We start from the raw sequence: 18757 nt of genomic DNA, 5'->3' as shown, positions 1-18757 counted from the left end.
CTGTTTTCTTTCTTTTTCTTTTTATCTCTGACTAGCTGTTTTCTTTCTTTTTCTTTTTATCTCTGACTAGCTGTTTTCTTTCTTTTTCTTTTTATCTCTGACTAGCTGTTTTCTTTCTTTTTTATCTCTGACTAGCTGTTTTCTTTCTTTTTCTTTTTATCTCTGACTAGCTGTTTTCTTTCTTTCTTTTTTATCTCTGACTAGCTGTTTTCTTTCTTTTTTTATCGCTGACTAGCTTTTTTCCTTTCTTCTTTTTATCTCTGACTAGCTGTTTTCTTTCTTTTTTTATCGCTGACTAGCTTTTTTCCTTTCTTCTTTTTATCTCTGACTAGCTGTTTTTTTTCTCTTCTTTCTTTTTATCTCTGACTAGCTGTTTTCTTTTTTTTTCTTTTTAACACTGACTTGCTCTTTTTCTCTTTTTTCTTTTTAACTCTGACTAGCTGTTTTCTTTTTTTTTATCTCTGACTAGCTGTTTTCTTTCTTTTTTATCTCTGACTAGCTGTTTTCTTTCTTTTTTTATCTCTGACTAGCTGTTTTCTTTCTTTTTTATCTCTGACTATCTGTTTTCTTTTTTTTTTTTAATCTCTGATTAGCTGTTTTCTTTCTTTTTTTATATCTCCGACTAGCTGTTTTCTTTCTTTTTTATCTCTGACTAGCTGTTTTCTTTTTTTGTGTCTGATTAGCTGTTTTCTTTCCTTTTTATCTCTGACTGGCTGTTTTCGTTCTTTTTTTTTCTTTTTATCTGACTAGCTGTTTTCTTTCTGTTTTTATCGCTGACTAGCTTTTTTCCTTTCTTCTTTTTATCTCTGACTAGCTGTTTTCTTTCTTTTTTTTTTATCTCTGACTAGCTGTTTTCTTTCTTTTTTATCTCTGACTAGCTGTTTTCTTTCTTTTTCTTTTTATCTCTGACTAGCTGTTTTCTTTCTTTCTTTTTTATCTCTGACTAGCTGTTTTCTTTCTTTTTTTATCGCTGACTAGCTTTTTTCCTTTCTTCTTTTTATCTCTGACTAGCTGTTTTCTTTCTTTTTCTTTTTATCTCTGACTAGCTGTTTTCTTTCTTTTTCTTTTTATCTCTGACTAGCTGTTTTCTTTCTTTTTCTTTTTATCTCTGACTAGCTGTTTTCTTTCTTTTTTTATCGCTGACTAGCTTTTTTCCTTTCTTCTTTTTATCTCTGACTAGCTGTTTTCTTTCTTTTTCTTTTTATCTCTGACTAGCTGTTTTCTTTCTTTTTCTTTTTATCTCTGACTAGCTGTTTTCTTTCTTTTTCTTTTTATCTCTGACTAGCTGTTTTCTTTCTTTTTTATCTCTGACTAGCTGTTTTCTTTCTTTTTCTTTTTATCTCTGACTAGCTGTTTTCTTTCTTTCTTTTTTATCTCTGACTAGCTGTTTTCTTTCTTTTTTTATCGCTGACTAGCTTTTTTCCTTTCTTCTTTTTATCTCTGACTAGCTGTTTTCTTTCTTTTTTTATCGCTGACTAGCTTTTTTCCTTTCTTCTTTTTATCTCTGACTAGCTGTTTTTTTTCTCTTCTTTCTTTTTATCTCTGACTAGCTGTTTTCTTTTTTTTTCTTTTTAACACTGACTTGCTCTTTTTCTCTTTTTTCTTTTTAACTCTGACTAGCTGTTTTCTTTTTTTTTATCTCTGACTAGCTGTTTTCTTTCTTTTTTATCTCTGACTAGCTGTTTTCTTTCTTTTTTTATCTCTGACTAGCTGTTTTCTTTCTTTTTTATCTCTGACTATCTGTTTTCTTTTTTTTTTTTAATCTCTGATTAGCTGTTTTCTTTCTTTTTTTATATCTCCGACTAGCTGTTTTCTTTCTTTTTTATCTCTGACTAGCTGTTTTCTTTTTTTGTGTCTGATTAGCTGTTTTCTTTCCTTTTTATCTCTGACTGGCTGTTTTCGTTCTTTTTTTTTCTTTTTATCTGACTAGCTGTTTTCTTTCTGTTTTTATCGCTGACTAGCTTTTTTCCTTTCTTCTTTTTATCTCTGACTAGCTGTTTTCTTTCTTTTTTTTTTATCTCTGACTAGCTGTTTTCTTTCTTTTTTATCTCTGACTAGCTGTTTTCTTTCTTTTTCTTTTTATCTCTGACTAGCTGTTTTCTTTCTTTCTTTTTTATCTCTGACTAGCTGTTTTCTTTCTTTTTTTATCGCTGACTAGCTTTTTTCCTTTCTTCTTTTTATCTCTGACTAGCTGTTTTCTTTCTTTTTCTTTTTATCTCTGACTAGCTGTTTTCTTTCTTTTTCTTTTTATCTCTGACTAGCTGTTTTCTTTCTTTTTCTTTTTATCTCTGACTAGCTGTTTTCTTTCTTTTTTATCTCTGACTAGCTGTTTTCTTTCTTTTTCTTTTTATCTCTGACTAGCTGTTTTCTTTCTTTCTTTTTTATCTCTGACTAGCTGTTTTCTTTCTTTTTTTATCGCTGACTAGCTTTTTTCCTTTCTTCTTTTTATCTCTGACTAGCTGTTTTCTTTCTTTTTCTTTTTATCTCTGACTAGCTGTTTTCTTTCTTTTTCTTTTTATCTCTGACTAGCTGTTTTCTTTCTTTTTTTATCGCTGACTAGCTTTTTTCCTTTCTTCTTTTTATCTCTGACTAGCTGTTTTCTTTCTTTTTCTTTTTATCTCTGACTAGCTGTTTTCTTTCTGTTTTTATCGCTGACTAGCTTTTTTCCTTTCTTCTTTTTATCTCTGACTAGCTGTTTTCTTTCTTTTTCTTTTTATCTCTGACTAGCTGTTTTCTTTCTTTTTCTTTTTATCTCTGACTAGCTGTTTTCTTTCTTTTTTTATCGCTGACTAGCTTTTTTCCTTTCTTGTTTTTATCTCTGACTAGCTGTTTTCTTTCTTTTTCTTTTTATCTCTGACTAGCTGTTTTCTTTCTTTTTCTTTTTATCTCTGACTAGCTGTTTTCTTTCTTTTTTATCTCTGACTAGCTGTTTTCTTTCTTTTTCTTTTTATCTCTGACTAGCTGTTTTCTTTCTTTCTTTTTATCTCTGACTAGCTGTTTTCTTTCTTTTTTTATCGCTGACTAGCTTTTTTCCTTTCTTCTTTTTATCTCTGACTAGCTGTTTTCTTTCTTTTTCTTTTTATCTCTGACTAGCTGTTTTCTTTTTTTTTTTTATCGCTGACTAGCTTTTTTCCTTTCTTCTTTTTATCTCTGACTAGCTGTTTTCTTTCTTTTTCTTTTTATCTCTGACTAGCTGTTTTCTTTCTTTTTCTTTTTATCTCTGACTAGCTGTTTTCTTTCTTTTTTTATCGCTGACTAGCTTTTTTCCTTTCTTCTTTTTATCTCTGACTAGCTGTTTTCTTTCTTTTTCTTTTTATCTCTGACTAGCTGTTTTCTTTCTTTTTCTTTTTATCTCTGACTAGCTGTTTTCTTTCTTTTTTTATCTCTGACTAGCTGTTTTCTTTCTTTCTTTTTTATCTCTGACTAGCTGTTTTCTTTCTTTTTTTATCGCTGACTAGCTTTTTTCCTTTCTTCTTTTTATCTCTGACTAGCTGTTTTCTTTCTTTTTCTTTTTATCTCTGACTAGCTGTTTTCTTTCTTTTTCTTTTTATCTCTGACTAGCTGTTTTCTTTCTTTTTCTTTTTATCTCTGACTAGCTGTTTTCTTTCTTTTTCTTTTTATCTCTGACTAGCTGTTTTCTTTCTTTTTTTATCGCTGACTAGCTTTTGTCCTTTCTTCTTTTTATCTCTGACTAGCTGTTTTCTTTCTTTTTCTTTTTATCTCTGACTAGCTGTTTTCTTTCTTTTTCTTTTTATCTCTGACTAGCTGTTTTCTTTCTTTTTTTATCTCTGACTAGCTGTTTTCTTTCTTTTTTTTATCTCTGACTAGCTGTTTTCTTTCTATTTTTTTATCTCTGTATAGCTGTTTTCTTTCTTTTTTTATTTCTGACTAGCTGTTTTCTTTCTTTTTTTATTTCTGACTAGCTGTTTTCTTTCTTTTTTTTTTATCTCTGACTAGCTGTTTTCTTTCTTTTTTTTATCTCTGACTAGCTGTTTTCTTTTTTTGTGTCTGACTAGCTGTTTTCTTTCTTTTTATCTCTGACTAGCTGTTTTCTTTCTTTTTATCCCTGACTAGCTGTTTTCTTTCTTTTTTATCTCTGACTAGCTGTTTTTTTCTTTTTTTTCTTTTTAACTCTGACTTGCTCTTTTTTCTCTTTTTTCTTTTTAACTCTGACTAGCTGTTTTCTTTTCTTCTTTTTATCTCTGACTAGCTGTTTTCCTTTCTTCTTTTTTATCTCTGACTAGCTGTTTTCTTTTTTGTGTCTGACTAGCTGTTTTCTTTCTTTTTTTCTTTTTATCTCTGACTAGTTGTTTTCTTTCCTTTTTATCTCTGACTAGCTGTTTTCTTTGTTTTTTTTATCTCTGACTAAATGTTTTCTTTCTTTTTTTTATCTCTGATTAGCTGTTTTCTTTCTTTTTTTATCTCTGACTAGCTGTTTTCTTTGTTTTTTTTATCTCTGATTAGCTGTTTTCTTTCTTTTTTTTATCTCTGACTAGCTGTTTTCTTTCTTTTTTTTATGTCTGACTAGCTGTTTTCTTTCTTTTTATCTCTGACTAGCTGTTTTCTTTCTTTTTTATCTCTGTCTACCTTTTTTCTTTTTTTGTGTCTGACTAGCTGTTTTCTTTGTTTTTTTATCTCTGACTAGCTGTTTTCTTTCTTTTTTATCTCTGACTAGCTTTTTTCTTTCTTTTTTTTATCTCTGACTAGCTGTTTTACTTTCTATTTTTTTATCTCTGACTAGCTGTTTTCTTTCTTTTTTTTATCTCTGTATAGCTGTTTTCTTTCTTTTTTTTTATCTCTGTATAGCTGTCTTCTTTCTTTTTTTATCTCTGACTAGCTGTTTTCTTTCTTTTTTTTTATGTCTGACTAGCTGTTTTCTTTCTTTTTTTTATGTCTGACTAGCTGTTTTCTTTCTTTTTTATCTCTGACTAGCTGTTTTCTTTTCTTCTTTTTATCTCTGACTAGCTGTTTTCTTTTCTTCTTTTTATCTCTGACTAGCTGTTTTCCTTTCTTCTTTTTTATCTCTGACTAGCTGTTTTCTTTTTTGTGTCTGACTAGCTGTTTTCTTTCTTTTTTTCTTTTTATCTCTGACTAGTTGTTTTCTTTCCTTTTTATCTCTGACTAGCTGTTTTCTTTGTTTTTTATCTCTGACTAGTTGTTTTCTTTTTTTCTTTTTATCTCTGACTAGTTGTTTTCTTTTTTTTTTATCTCTGACTAGCTGGTGTCTTTTTTTTTTATCTCTGACTAGCTGTTTTCTTTCTTTTTTTTATCTCTGATTAGCTGTTTTCTTTCATTTTTTATGTCTGACTAGCTGTTTTCTTTTTTTTTTTATCTCTGACTAGCTGTTTTCTTTCTTTTTATCTCTGACTAGCTGTTTTGTTTCTTTTTTATCTCTGACTAGCTGTTTTCTTTCTTTTTTTTTCTTTTTAACTCTGACTAGCTGTTTTTTTTCTCTTTTTTCTTTTTAACTCTGACTAGCTGTTTTCTTTTTTTTTTTTATCTCTGACAAGGTGTTTTTTTCTTTTTTTTATCTCTGACTAGCTGTTTTTTTCTTTTTTTTCTTTTTAACTCTGACTGGCTCTTTTTTTCTCTTTTTTCTTTTTAACTCTGACTAGCTGTTTTCTTTTTTATCTCTGACTAGCTGTTTTCTTTCTATTTTTTTTATCTCTGACTAGCTGTTTTCTTTCTTTTTTTATCTCTGATTAGATGTTTTCTTTCATTTTTTATCTCTGACTAGCTGTTTTCTTTGTTTTTTTATCTCTGATTAGCTGTTTTCTTTCTTTTGTTTTATGTCTGACTAGCTGTTTTCTTTCTTTTTATCTCTGACTAGCTGTTTTGTTTCTTTTTTATCTCTGACTAGCTGTTTTCTTTCTTTTTTGTTTCTGTTTAACTCTGACTAGCTGTTTTCTTTCTTTTTTTTTTATTATCTCTGACTAGCTGTTTTCTTTCTTTTTTTATATCTCCGACTAGCTGTTTTCTTTCCTTTTTATCTCTGACTAGCTGTTTTCTTTTTTTGTGTCTGATTAGCTGTTTTCTTTCTTTTTTATCTCTGACTGGCTGTTTTCTTTCTTTTTTATCTCTGACTAGCTGTTTTCTTTCTTTTTTTTTTTTTTTTCTGACTAGCTGTTTTCTTTCTTCTTTTTATCTCTGACTAGCTGTTTTCTTTCTTTTTCTTTTTATTTCTGACTAGCTGTTTTCTTTCTTTCTTTTTTATGTCTGACTAGCTGTTTTCTTTCTTTCTTTTTTATCTCTGACTAGCTGTTTTCTTTCTTTTTCTTTTTATCTCTGACTAGCTGTTTTCTTTCTTTTTTTTTTTTTATCTCTGACTAGCTGTTTTCTTTCTTTTTTTATATCTCCGACTAGCTGTTTTCTTTCCTTTTTATCTCTGACTAGCTGTTTTCTTTTTTTGTGTCTAATTAGCTGTTTTCTTTCTTTTTTATCTCTGACTGGCTGTTTTCTTTCTTTTTTATCTCTGACTAGCTGTTTTCTTTCTTTTTTTTCTTTTTATCTGACTAGCTGTTTTCTTTCTTCTTTTTATCTCTGACTAGCTGTTTTCTTTCTTTTTCTTTTTATCTCTGACTAGCTGTTTTCTTTCTTTCTTTTTTATGTCTGACTAGCTGTTTTCTTTCTTTCTTTTTTATCTCTGACTAGCTGTTTTCTTTCTTTTTCTTTTTATCTCTGACTAGCTGTTTTCTTTCTTTCTTTTTTATCTCTGACTAGCTGTTTTCTTTCTATTTTTCTTAATCTCTGTATAGCTGTTTTCTTTCTTTTTTTATTTCTGACTAGCTGTTTTCTTTCTTTTTTTTATGTCTGACTAGCTGTTTTCTTTCTTTTTATCTCTGACTAGCTGTTTTCTTTCTTTTTATCTCTGACTAGCTGTTTTCTTTCTTTTTATCTCTGACTAGCTGTTTTCTTTCTTTTTATCTCTGACTAGCTGTTTTCTTTTCTTCTTTTTATCTCTGACTAGCTGTTTTCTTTCTTTTTTATCTCTGACTAGCTGTTTTCTTTCTATTATTTTTTATCTCTGTATAGCTGTTTTCTTTCTTTTTTTTATCTCTGTATAGCTGTTTTCTTTCTTTTTCTTTTTATCTCTGACTAGCTGTTTTCTTTCTTTCTTTTTTATCTTTGACTAGCTGTTTTCTTTCTTTTTCTTTTTATCTCTGACTAGCTGTTTTGTTTCTTTCTTTTTTATATCTGACTAGCTTTTTTCTTTCTTTTTTATCGCTGACTAGCTTTTTTCCTTTCTTTTTATCTCTGACTAGCTGTTTTCTTTCTTTCTTTTTTATCTCTGACTAGCTGTTTTCTTTCTTTCTTTTTTATCTCTGACTAGCTGTTTTCTTTCTATTTTTTTTATCTCTGACTAGCTGTTTTCTTTCTTTTTTTATCTCTGACTAGCCGTTTTCCTTCTATTTTTTTTATCTCTGTATAGCTGTTTTCTTCCTTGTTTATCTCTGACTAGCTGTTTTCTTTCTTTTTTATATCTGACTAGCTGTTTTCTTCCTTTTTTATCTCTGACTAGCTGTTTTCTTTCTTTTTTATCTCTGACTAGCTGTTTTCTTTCTTTTTTATCTCTGACTAGCTGTTTTCTTTCTTTTTTATCTCTGACTAGCTGTTTTCTTTCTTTTTTATCTCTGACTAGCTGTTTTCTTTCTTTTTTATCTCTGACTAGCTGTTTTCTTTCTTTTTTTCTTTTTATCTCTGACTAGTTGTTTTCTTTCCTTTTTATCTCTGACTAGCTGTTTTCTTTGTTTTTTTTATCTCTGACTAGCTGTTTTCTTTGTTATTTTTATCTCTGACTAAGTGTTTTCTTTCTTTTTTTTTATCTCTGACTAGCTGTTTTCTTTGTTTTTTTTTTTATCTCTGTCTAGCTGTTTGCTTTTTTTTTTTTATCTCTGACTAGCTGTTTTCTTTTCTTCTTTTTATCTCTGACTAGTTGTTTTCTTTTTTTTTTATGTCTGACTAGCTGTTTTCTTTCTTTTTCTTTTCATCTCTGACTAGCTGTTTTCTTTCTTTCTTTTTTATCGCTGACTAGCTGTTTTCTTTCTTTTTCTTTTTATCTCTGACTAGCTGTTTTCTTTCTTTTTCTTTTTATCTGACTAGCTGTTTTCTTTCTTTTTTTATCTCTGACTAGCTGTTTTCTTTTTTTTTTATCTCTGACTAGCTGTTTTCTTTCTTTTTTTATATCTCCGACTAGCTGTTTTCTTTCCTTTTTATCTCTGACTAGCTGTTTTCTTTTTTTTGTGTCTGATTAGCTGTTTTTTTTCTTTTTTATCTCTGACTAGCTGTTTTCTTTCTTTTTTTATCGCTGACTAGCTTTTTTCCTTTCTTCTTTTTATCTCTGACTAGTTGTTTTCTTTTTTTCTTTTTTATCTCTGACTAGCTGTTTTCTTCCTTTTTTATATCTGACTAGCTGTTTTCTTCCTTTTTTATCTCTGACTAGCTGTTTTCTTTCTTTTTTATCTCTGACTAGCTGTTTTCTTTCTTTTTTATCTCTGACTAGCTGTTTTCTTTCTTTTTTATCTCTGACTAGCTGTTTTCTTTCTTTTTTATCTCTGACTAGCTGTTTTCTTTCTTTTTTATCTCTGACTAGCTGTTTTCTTTCTTTTTTTCTTTTTATCTCTGACTAGTTGTTTTCTTTCCTTTTTATCTCTGACTAGCTGTTTTCTTTGTTTTTTTTATCTCTGACTAGCTGTTTTCTTTGTTTTTTTTATCTCTGACTAAGTGTTTTCTTTCTTTTTTTTTATCTCTGACTAGCTGTTTTCTTTGTTTTTTTTTTTATCTCTGTCTAGCTGTTTGCTTTTTTTTTTTTTTTATCTCTGACTAGCTGTTTTCTTTTCTTCTTTTTATCTCTGACTAGTTGTTTTCTTTTTTTTTTATGTCTGACTAGCTGTTTTCTTTCTTTTTCTTTTCATCTCTGACTAGCTGTTTTCTTTCTTTCTTTTTTATCGCTGACTAGCTTTTTTCCTTTCTTCTTTTTATCTCTGACTAGCTGTTTTCTTTCTTTTTCTTTTTATCTCTGACTAGCTGTTTTCTTTCTTTTTCTTTTTATCTGACTAGCTGTTTTCTTTCTTTTTATCTCTGACTAGCTGTTTTCTTTCTTTTTATCTCTGACTAGCTGTTTTCTTTCTTTTTCTTTTTATCTCTGACTAGCTGTTTTCTTTCTTTTTCTTTTTATCTCTGAGTAGCTGTTTTCTTTCTTTTTCTTTTTATCTCTGACTAGCTGTTTTCTTTCTTTCTTTTTTATCTCTGACTAGCTGTTTTCTATCTTTTTTTATCACTGACTAGCTTTTTTCCTTTCTTCTTTGTATCTCTGACTAGCTGTTTTCTTTCTTTCTTTTTTATCCCTGACTAGCTGTTTTCTTTCTTTCTTTTTTATCTCTGACTAGCTGTTTTCTTTCTATTTTTTTTATCTCTGACTAGCTGTTTTCTTTCTTTTTTTATCTCTTACTAGCCGTTTTCTTTCTATTTTTTTTATCTCTGTATAGCTGTTTTCTTTCTTTTTTTATTTCTGACTAGCTGTTTTTTTTTCTTTTTTATCTCTGACTAGCTGTTTTCTTTTTTTGTGTCTGACTAGCTGTTTTCTTTCTTTTTATCTCCGTATAGCTGTTTTCTTTCTTTTTTTATTTCTGACTAGCTGTTTTCTTTCTTTTTTTTTTATCTCTGACTAGCTGTTTTCTTTCTTTTTTTATCTCTGACTAGCTGTTTTCTTTCTTTTTTTATCTCTGACTAGCTGTTTTCTTTTTTTGTATCTGACTAGCTGTTTTCTTTCTTTTTATCTCTGACTAGCTGTTTTCTTTCTTTTTATCTCTGACTAGCTGTTTTCTTTCTTTTTCTTTTTATCTCTGACTAGCTGTTTTCTTTCTTTTTCTTTTTATCTCTGAGTAGCTGTTTTCTTTCTTTTTCTTTTTATCTCTGACTAGCTGTTTTCTTTCTTTCTTTTTTATCTCTGACTAGCTGTTTTTTTTTCTTTTTTATCTCTGACTAGCTGTTTTCTTTTTTTGTGTCTGACTTGCTGTTTTCTTCCTTTTTTATATCTGACTAGCTGTTTTCTTTCTTTTTTATCTCTGACTAGCTGTTTTCTTTCTTTTTTATCTCTGACTAGCTGTTTTCTTTCTTTTTTATCTCTGACTAGCTGTTTTCTTTCTTTTTTTATATCTCCGACTAGCTGTTTTATTTCATTTTTATCTCTGACTAGCTGTTTTCTTTTTTTGTGTCTGATTAGCTGTTTTCTTTCTTTTCTGTCTAGCTGTTTTCTTTTTTTTATCTCTATCTAGCTGTTTTCTTATTTATATTTGTCTATGTCTAGCTGTTTTCTTTTTTTTATTTGTCTCTGTCTAGCTGTTTTCTTTTTTTTATTTGTCTCTGTCTAGCTGTTTTCTTTCTTTTTATCTCTGACTAGCTGTTTTCTGTTTTGTTTTTTTTATCTCTGACTAGCTGTTTTCTTTTCTCCTTTTTATCTCTGACTAGCTGTTTTCTTTTCTCCTTTTTATCTCTGACTAGCTGTTTGTTTTGTTTTTTTTTATCTCTGACTAGCTGTTTTCTTTTCTCCTTTTTATCTCTGACTAGCTGTTTTTTCTTCTTTTTATCTCTGACTAGCTCGTTTATTTCTTTTTTTATCTCTGACTAGCTCGTTTATTTCTTTTTTTATCTCTGACTAGCTGTTTTCTTTTTTTTTCTTTTTATGTCTGACTAGCTGTTTTCTTTCTTTTTTTCTGTTTCCTTCTATTTTAAACCATATACTTTATGCCTTGTATTGTTTATGTTTCAGCACAAAATCATAACATTTTTTATCTTTCTTTTATTTAATTGATCTGTTTTATAAAGTTCAATTACCATCCATACTGACGGTTTATTTCCAAACAACTACGTTATTAATTACTACTCAAATGGAGTGTTTGATCACAAAAATATCTAATAATTGAGGACGCCATATCCTTATGTGAAGGCATTATAAAAAATTAGAACAAAGTAAGCTCATTCACTTGTTATGGTTTAGTTAATCTCCTTTTCCAGGCATTGCTGGGACATGGACAGCTAGTTAGCAATAAAATAAAGTAAAACCTATCTTTTTTATGGATGTCATAAAGGATATCAATAGTTTCCATTTGTAAAAGTGGTTAAAATCTCTGATATTTTGAAATGCGACAAATCTGACATGTATTTATTACGTTTAAAAAAGAAATTGTGAATGGACACACAACCAAAATCCCTATTTAAATAAGACATTTTTTTCTTAATGCAATTGTTATTAGAATTTACTGAATCTATATTACTTTTCTTTTCTTTTTCTAGACTTTTTCAATAATCCTCAAAATAAAAGGAAAAAGTCAGTGTCATTAAAGAAGGATGAAAAAAAAGGTAAGACTTTGTCTTTTAGAACCTTTTTCCATTGTTTCTTTGCAAGACTTTCATACACAGCGTCAGAATGAAAACATAATGACCACGTTATGTAAATACTGATTTTCTAAATAATTTCTAAAGATGTCAACATTTGTTGTTCACAAAAACGAAAATGTTGATGCAACCTTTTTTGCTATTTAGTGGAGAATTTCATGAAGCTCTTAAAGTTAAGCTCTTAAACTAACACATTTCAGGTGAAAACACTTATTAAACGTGCTTACGTGTCATGTGCATATAAGTTGCAAGAATTGCGGAAAAATGATCCAGTAAAAGATTTGCTAGATCTATTTTTAACAAAAAAAAAAACCTCATGTTCTGAGATTCTGTTTAAAAGTGGAGGATATTTAAGTCAAGGGAGATAAGTCAGTTTCCCATATAATAGCAGTACACATGAAAAAAAGTTAAATAGTTTAAAATATCTTAATAATGGCATACATAGAAAGAGTTTGATCAGCTAAGAAAGAATCTTTTTAAATTTTTAAAATCTGATTCAAATTAAGGAAGTTATGACTATTTTTGTGCCTCACGCGTTAATATTTTTCCCTCCCATATGTGTTTTGTCACATTTTTTACACTTTTTTTCAGTAAAAATGCTATATCTTTGTTAAAACACAAGATTAAGTAATGAAATTTACCATATAAATATATTTTTGTGCAAGGGATCAGAATATGCCACTGAAAATATAAAAAAGTTAATGTTTTCTAAATAATCTAAAGTTAATGCACATAAATCTACTGCAATTCCTTAAAAATGCCATGTATCCATTAAAAGAAAAGAAGTTAGAGAACTCAAAGTTGAATTGTAATGCATTTTATGTACAAGAAACTGAAATCTAAATGTAGGACTGTTTAAAAATATATATATATAATACAATATTTCTTTGGTATTATTGTAGATTAATACTGTCCATTACCCCACCCCCCTCATCTGACCACCTCTCCAAAATATGATTCTACTTTTTTTAGTCAATTACGTGTGAACATCTTGAAAAACTTCACTGAAAGGTAAACAAAAATTATTTTAGAATCTAATGTAAAATGATTCCTTTTAGGCCATTCTTGTGTTTTAGGGCAATTAACCATTTTTTCTATAAGAGATAAATAATGTTTTAAGACAATTATGTGTAGCTTTAAGATCTTTGTGCAATTTTGGGAGAATGGGGAGACTTGCCACTCTGACTTGAAGTTAGGGCTAAGGGAAATTATGTGTGAACATCCTCAAAACTTGGCAGAAACAAAACAAAAACAATTTTAGAATTTAGAATAGGGGTTAGTTTCATATAAATTTAATATAAAATAATTCACCCTGTCGAGGCCATTCTAGCGTTTTAGGGCAGTTAACCAGTTTATTTTATGGGAGATAAATCATGTGCATTTTAAGGAAGAATCTATTTTTTCTTTGTTTTTTTAGATGTTTATATGTAGCATACTGAGGAATTTTGTTTGGTGAGCACTATTTTTAGAGCTAAAGAAGATTTTAGGAGGAGGTTAGGGTTAGAGGTAGGATTAAGGGATTTTTTTTTTTTAAAGAGGGCATTTTACACCCATATTTATTGTTAGTAGTACATAGTTATTGGCTTTTGAAAATGTTATGCTTTAGATTTTTAACATCAAATTACTTTTAAATATGTAAACTTACATAAATGAAGGTGTGAAATATTTATAAGAATTATGACAAACAAACAAAAATAAATTTCATTTAAAACAAGTGACGTCACTCTAACAGAAAACGTGATGTTTGGAAAAATATCAAGTATTTTTTGCTTACCTGTTTAAATATCAAAAAAAAATTTTTTGCTAAAGCTGACATATCATTCACAAATTTTGAATAAATTTGACTTTTCTTTTCAATTACATTCCTTGTCTTTTTTTTCTACAGAGTAAAAAATTATTTCGTTTTTAAACTTTCGAGTTTAAAACATTTTTTATTTCTTAACTTCTATTAGAAACTGAGCACCTCTTCAAATATTTTAATATTGATTTTTTTTTTTCTTTTGCATTTCTTTTTTAATCATCTGGTAGACTAGTGTCTATTTGATACACTACAAAAATTGTAAAAAAAGACGAAAATGAGAAAAAAAAATGGGGTGGGGATACTACTTGTATACATGAGCCAAAAAAACAAAAACTAATTATATTCTTATCACAAAAACATGTAAGAACATTTTTTATGGTACTATTTTTAATTATTTAAAAAAAATCATTCTGGAATAAAAATCAATAACAAAAAAACCCTGTTGTTTACATGCGATTGCTGCTACTGCTATTACTACAAAATAGTTTTCCATCGAAAATCAAAAAAGAAACAATTTTTTTTCCAGGTTTCATCATTTTAAATTGCTAGCTACTACAAGAGAAAACAACATACAATTATACTTTTAATGGCTAAAAACTATTGGGTGTCTGGAGAAAACTTTTCAAAATTTTCAATACTCTCCATGTTGAAGTCTTTTTTTAACACACAAAAAAACAAGTGGTCAAAAGTATTTCAGACACCTCAAACTGTGATGTCTCTTCTGAATTAGTTTCCAAATTTCATGAAAAGATTCTTAATACAAATGTCATTTACAAAACCTTACCAGAAAATGCTGTTTTATGATGTTCATATTTTTATCACTTTATTTGCTTAAAATTCTTAAAATATACAATGTACATTATACATGATATAAAAGTGAACCTGTCTGTGTGTTTGTGTGTGTGTTTTTTTTTTGTTTGTTTTGCTTGTGTCATCTGCATCTGACCGGGTCAGAACTGGTACCATCTGGATGCATGATACATGATAATTAGAAAAAGACTTGTTTTATGGTGGTCAATTGGACCACTTTTTGCAAGGGGGGGGGGTCCATTTTTTTTTTTTTGTGTCGCTTTTTTCGCAAGTCATGAATCATATTAAGCTGAAAGTTTGTTTAAAACATTTATTCTGCAACGTCATAAGCACTCACGGCCATGTAGGCAAAAGCATTTGTTTGCTTTCTTCACGTCTTTCATGTTTGAGCCTGAACACTGCAGTTCACTTTTTTTTTTTCTTTTTTTTGAACTCCTTGCTATTTTGATTGATAGAAAAGTTGTTTTATTTACTTTTTATTTTTTGGGGGGTGGGGGTTTCAGCATATGGACAACAAAATGTACTCTATATCTGGAAAATAACTTCTCTTTGTATCCTTTCTGACAAAATATCTGGTGGGGAGGTTGGTGGGGGCAATTACATTTTTGTTTTTATCTGTTTTTAAATATTTTTTATTTTTGAAATTTTTGTGAAGGTATTGATGGAATTGACATATAATAATAAAAAAAACTGATCAATATCCTTAGTATAGCAGGTGTGTCCAAATGGAACTTCATGTCAACCTGGACAATGCCAGGTATCCATTCTAGTTATTTATCAATTCATTTAAAAGTATAAAGTATATTCATTTCCAAACAAAATGGTCGTATTTTGATGACTTAAAGTGCTTTGGTTTTTAAAATATGACGATTTTAGCAAAAGCCCCTTGTAATTTGTGATTATCCAAAGCTTTTTATTGTTCATGTGTATTGCTACATATAGAATTAGTTGTAAAACTTTTCTACATTTTGAAAATATGATCCCAAACACATCCGTTGATTTGATACGACACAATACTGAACAACATCAATGATTCGACATGACATGATCTCGAACAACGTCGTTTCGAATACAAACACCTTCAACATGACATGATCCCGAACAACTCTGTTGATTTGATACAATCCCAAATGCAATGACTAAACATGACACGTTACCAGAGCAACCTTGGGATTTACTTGCCGAATGACTGTTATCGGCTTTTTTATAGCCTTTAGACGAACTTATTTGTGCTGTAGGTAGGCCCAACTTAGACATTGGCACACAATTCTTGAGCACTTCCGCATATGCTTGTCACACTCCTCCTTGATCTTGAAATCACACAAATGACAATCTTGGGCACGCTATTTTTTCCTGGTACTTCGCCTTAATGGTACGGGCTCAAGAACTTCCTCACTGGTGTTTTCATCTGTCGCATCAGTGAATTCTTCCTGCTCTGAATCCTTGGGTTCAACTTTCTTCATGGGTTTGTTCATACTGCAATGGGGCTTCGTCATCTGATGAGGTTATTTAGTCATGGATTAAGCAATCATGTCGGCACACTGGGTACAAATCCTTTATGTGGCATGGTGTTTCATCAACAGTGTTGGCTATTAATTATTGTACCGTGCTGAACTATGTCATACGTCTTCCTCGTAGATTGTTCACTCAAACATAATCTCCCTCCTTGTACAGATTAGCAACTGCATTATTGGACACCACCACTTCATCGATACCCTTGACACAAATTCTATAGGTGTGTAGTACATTTGTAGGAGCAGGTGTGGCCATCTTGTTGTCTTTAAATGTAACTTTGTGTTAGTACATTGCCTCCAAGATCATGCACCTTGTTCTTGCTGTAATGCGCTTTATTGTGTGATGGGACCTCTTGATTCTTCTTCTTCCCAAGGGTACGTGGGTGCACTGAAATTGAATGTTTACACCCCACATCCATGTAAACTCAGCTAATATCTTTCCATAAAACGCTGTGCTATTATCATTGAGCAATTCAATGGCGCTTTCATAAAACACAATCTCCAACTACTTAATGTTGCTAGCAGAACCTTGTCAGCAGAACTGCTTATAGATGGCAAAACGGCTATCAACATCAAGTACAACTGAGTGCCAAAATGGGTTATATCCATAGTAACTCTACTCCATTTTTCAAGGTTGTCATGCCTACCTGGCTTCCAATGCATTGGGACTGGCTCTATAGATGGCCATTCTCTTCAATCCCCAACCACCATTCAGCTTAATATTTAATGGGTTGACTAACTTTACGAAGTACAACGTCCTCTTCACACTGAGATGTCCGCTGGACTGATAGATTGGCTATATCTGAGAAACATTTTGTTATGCAGCTAAGGGATACACAGGCTCTCTGGGTCTTTTCTTTTTATGGATTTCATTTAACCATTGCTGTGGTACCCAAGTAAGTCGGTCAGCTCTGTTATCATGAGACTTAACGAGCACCACATCAATCTTTAGTGCATATTCCAAGGACAGATCTCTGAGTGTGGATGCCTAATTAACAGTTCAGAAGCTGCTTTGGTGTGTACTCTAGTCTGTTCAGACAATGTTTCAGTTATCCACTGATATACACATGCAGAGTCAATTCGTAAATAAATAGTTTTAGCTTTTAACTGCAATGCAAGGTTGACACCTCACAGCACAGCATCAAGTTCAGCTAAATTTATATGCATGCCCTCATGCATTGCTTGGAGCCAGCTTGCGTCTTCTGCCATGGAACCATTGCTTTCCACAATCACACATATGGCAATGGAACTAGCGTCTACCCACACTGTAACATCTTCTCCACATATACACCAGTCACCTTTCACTGGATGATCCTACTGGGCTACTCTCAAGCAAATTTCTTCGATCATCGATGCTAGAAGAGGGTTTCACATTTTGTCATCCCATCCAGTGTCATAGTTTTTTCCCCCTCATTTTACAAATGCCATGGCGACATGTAACCAGCCACACACTGGAAAATGGCGAATCAGTTTCTCGCACACTGAAAATACAATTCGACGAATAAGTCCATCGGGGACTACTGGAAGGTCACTTCCGCACTGCCACTTCCTGCTCCTCCTGAACAGGTAATTCCAACATGTGTGAGCCCTGTCTAAGCTGTTCTAGGGTTTTGCTAGCCAGACAAAACTTCTTCAAATATTCCTTGACACGAGTTACAGAACACACACTCTCATTCACAAAAATGTTGTTAATATAAGATGTAGCATCATTTATGATCTCATTCTGGTTAAGGATGGTATTAACAATGGCCTGCATTATTAAAGGGGCAACATTGAGTCTAAATCCAAGGTGAATAAGACAATATTACTGTCCTTTAATTTCCACTGTTTTGAACGGCCAAAGAAATTTGTCAACATGTACTTGCAAATAGGCTCAGCGTAGGTCTAGCACTGCAACGTTTGGTCCTTGCTGCCGCCATTATTTTTCGTTACACAATCAAAATCTGCCCGTTTTTCCTCACTTAATTGCTGGTACACAGCATATGTGTCATCTGACAAGCGTATTGGAATGATGCACTCGATGCACTTCACTCAACTTAGCTGAGATATCAGTTCAGCTTTGTCCATTCGCTCCACTATTGATGGTCCGGATTCACTGTCATCATACTCTTTGGATTGAAGGCCATAATGTCAAAACAGCTTGTTGCTTCACGAGTGAAGAGAGAACAAAGAAAATATGTTGCATGCAGCAGCACAGTCCCAAACAATTTCGTCCACGCGACCTGACACGATCCTGAACAACACCGTCTATTTGAACCCAAACACCTCCATTGATTCGATATGACATGAGCCCAAACAACACCGTTGATTCGAACCTGAACACCTCCGATGATTCGATACAATACTAAACAACACTGTAGATTTGAATCCGAACACCTCTGACAATTTGACACAATCACGAATGCAATGATTCAACATGACCAGAGCAATCTTAGAAGTTACTTGCCGAATGACTGTTACGGCTTTTTGATAGCTTTTCGACAAACTCCTTTTGGCCATAGGTAGGCCCAACTTACACATTGGCATACAATTCTTGAGCGCTTTCGGCGCATGCTCATCACAGACATGACACATTTTATCTTGTTATAGGGTTTGGGTTTAAAATATCACCAATTTACACAAGCACCAAAATAGAACCTTTTTTCTTCTGTAAATTTTTTTTATTGAACTTGTTCATATGAAGACATTTAGCGATAAAATAAAGTTTTGGTGAATAATGAATTTTTCTATCTTTTGTAGATGTATCGAAAGTATCTTCCGATTCTGTACACAGTTTAAAACCCGATGATGATGATGACTCCAAAAAAATAAAAGGAAGTAAGAAAATGAATTCAAGTAAAGATGATATGTTCCGATGTTTCCGCCAGTTGTGTGCTAAAATAGCTGATGAAAACAGCTACTTGGGCAAAACACAACTTGTTGCTGATTTGCTGACAAATGGAACATCAGGAGGTAAAATCATTTTCAATGAATGACATTTGTTTCACCTTTTTGACATTAAGAGTTTGTCTATTTTAAAGTAACTTGGTTATAACTTTGTTCTGCTTTTTCTTATTTTTAATAAAGTAAATATTGGAAGGTTTTTGCTTTTGTCTGTAGATGTTTATGTGGCAGGTCTCCCGTGCTCAGGTCAGCAACTGATCTCTAACTTCTTCAGAAACTGTTGCTAGTGATGTCAAGTTTACCAGGAGTCCTTCACATGGATTCTCAGCGTCTCTGTGTTGAATTCTGCTGAAAA

The 18757-nt window shown here is 31.2% G+C and overlaps 1 protein-coding gene across 1 annotated transcript in view; it reads left to right on the top strand.

The window, feature by feature from the left end:
* LOC145268858 (DNA ligase 3-like) overlaps positions 1–18757 on the top strand; it is a 362228-nt gene that overhangs the window by 80536 nt on the left and 262935 nt on the right. The window contains 2 exon segments of the mRNA XM_080124552.1: positions 11293–11358; positions 18259–18471. Of these exon segments, the coding sequence (XP_079980678.1) occupies positions 11293–11358; positions 18259–18471 (279 nt within the window).

Source organism: Euprymna scolopes, chromosome 4 (assembly GCF_053919585.1).
Source record: "Euprymna scolopes isolate OS-2025 chromosome 4, ASM5391958v1, whole genome shotgun sequence".
In the NCBI taxonomy this organism is placed as follows: Eukaryota; Metazoa; Mollusca; class Cephalopoda; order Sepiida; family Sepiolidae; genus Euprymna; species Euprymna scolopes.
This window is presented reverse-complemented; position numbering and strand designations above follow the sequence as displayed.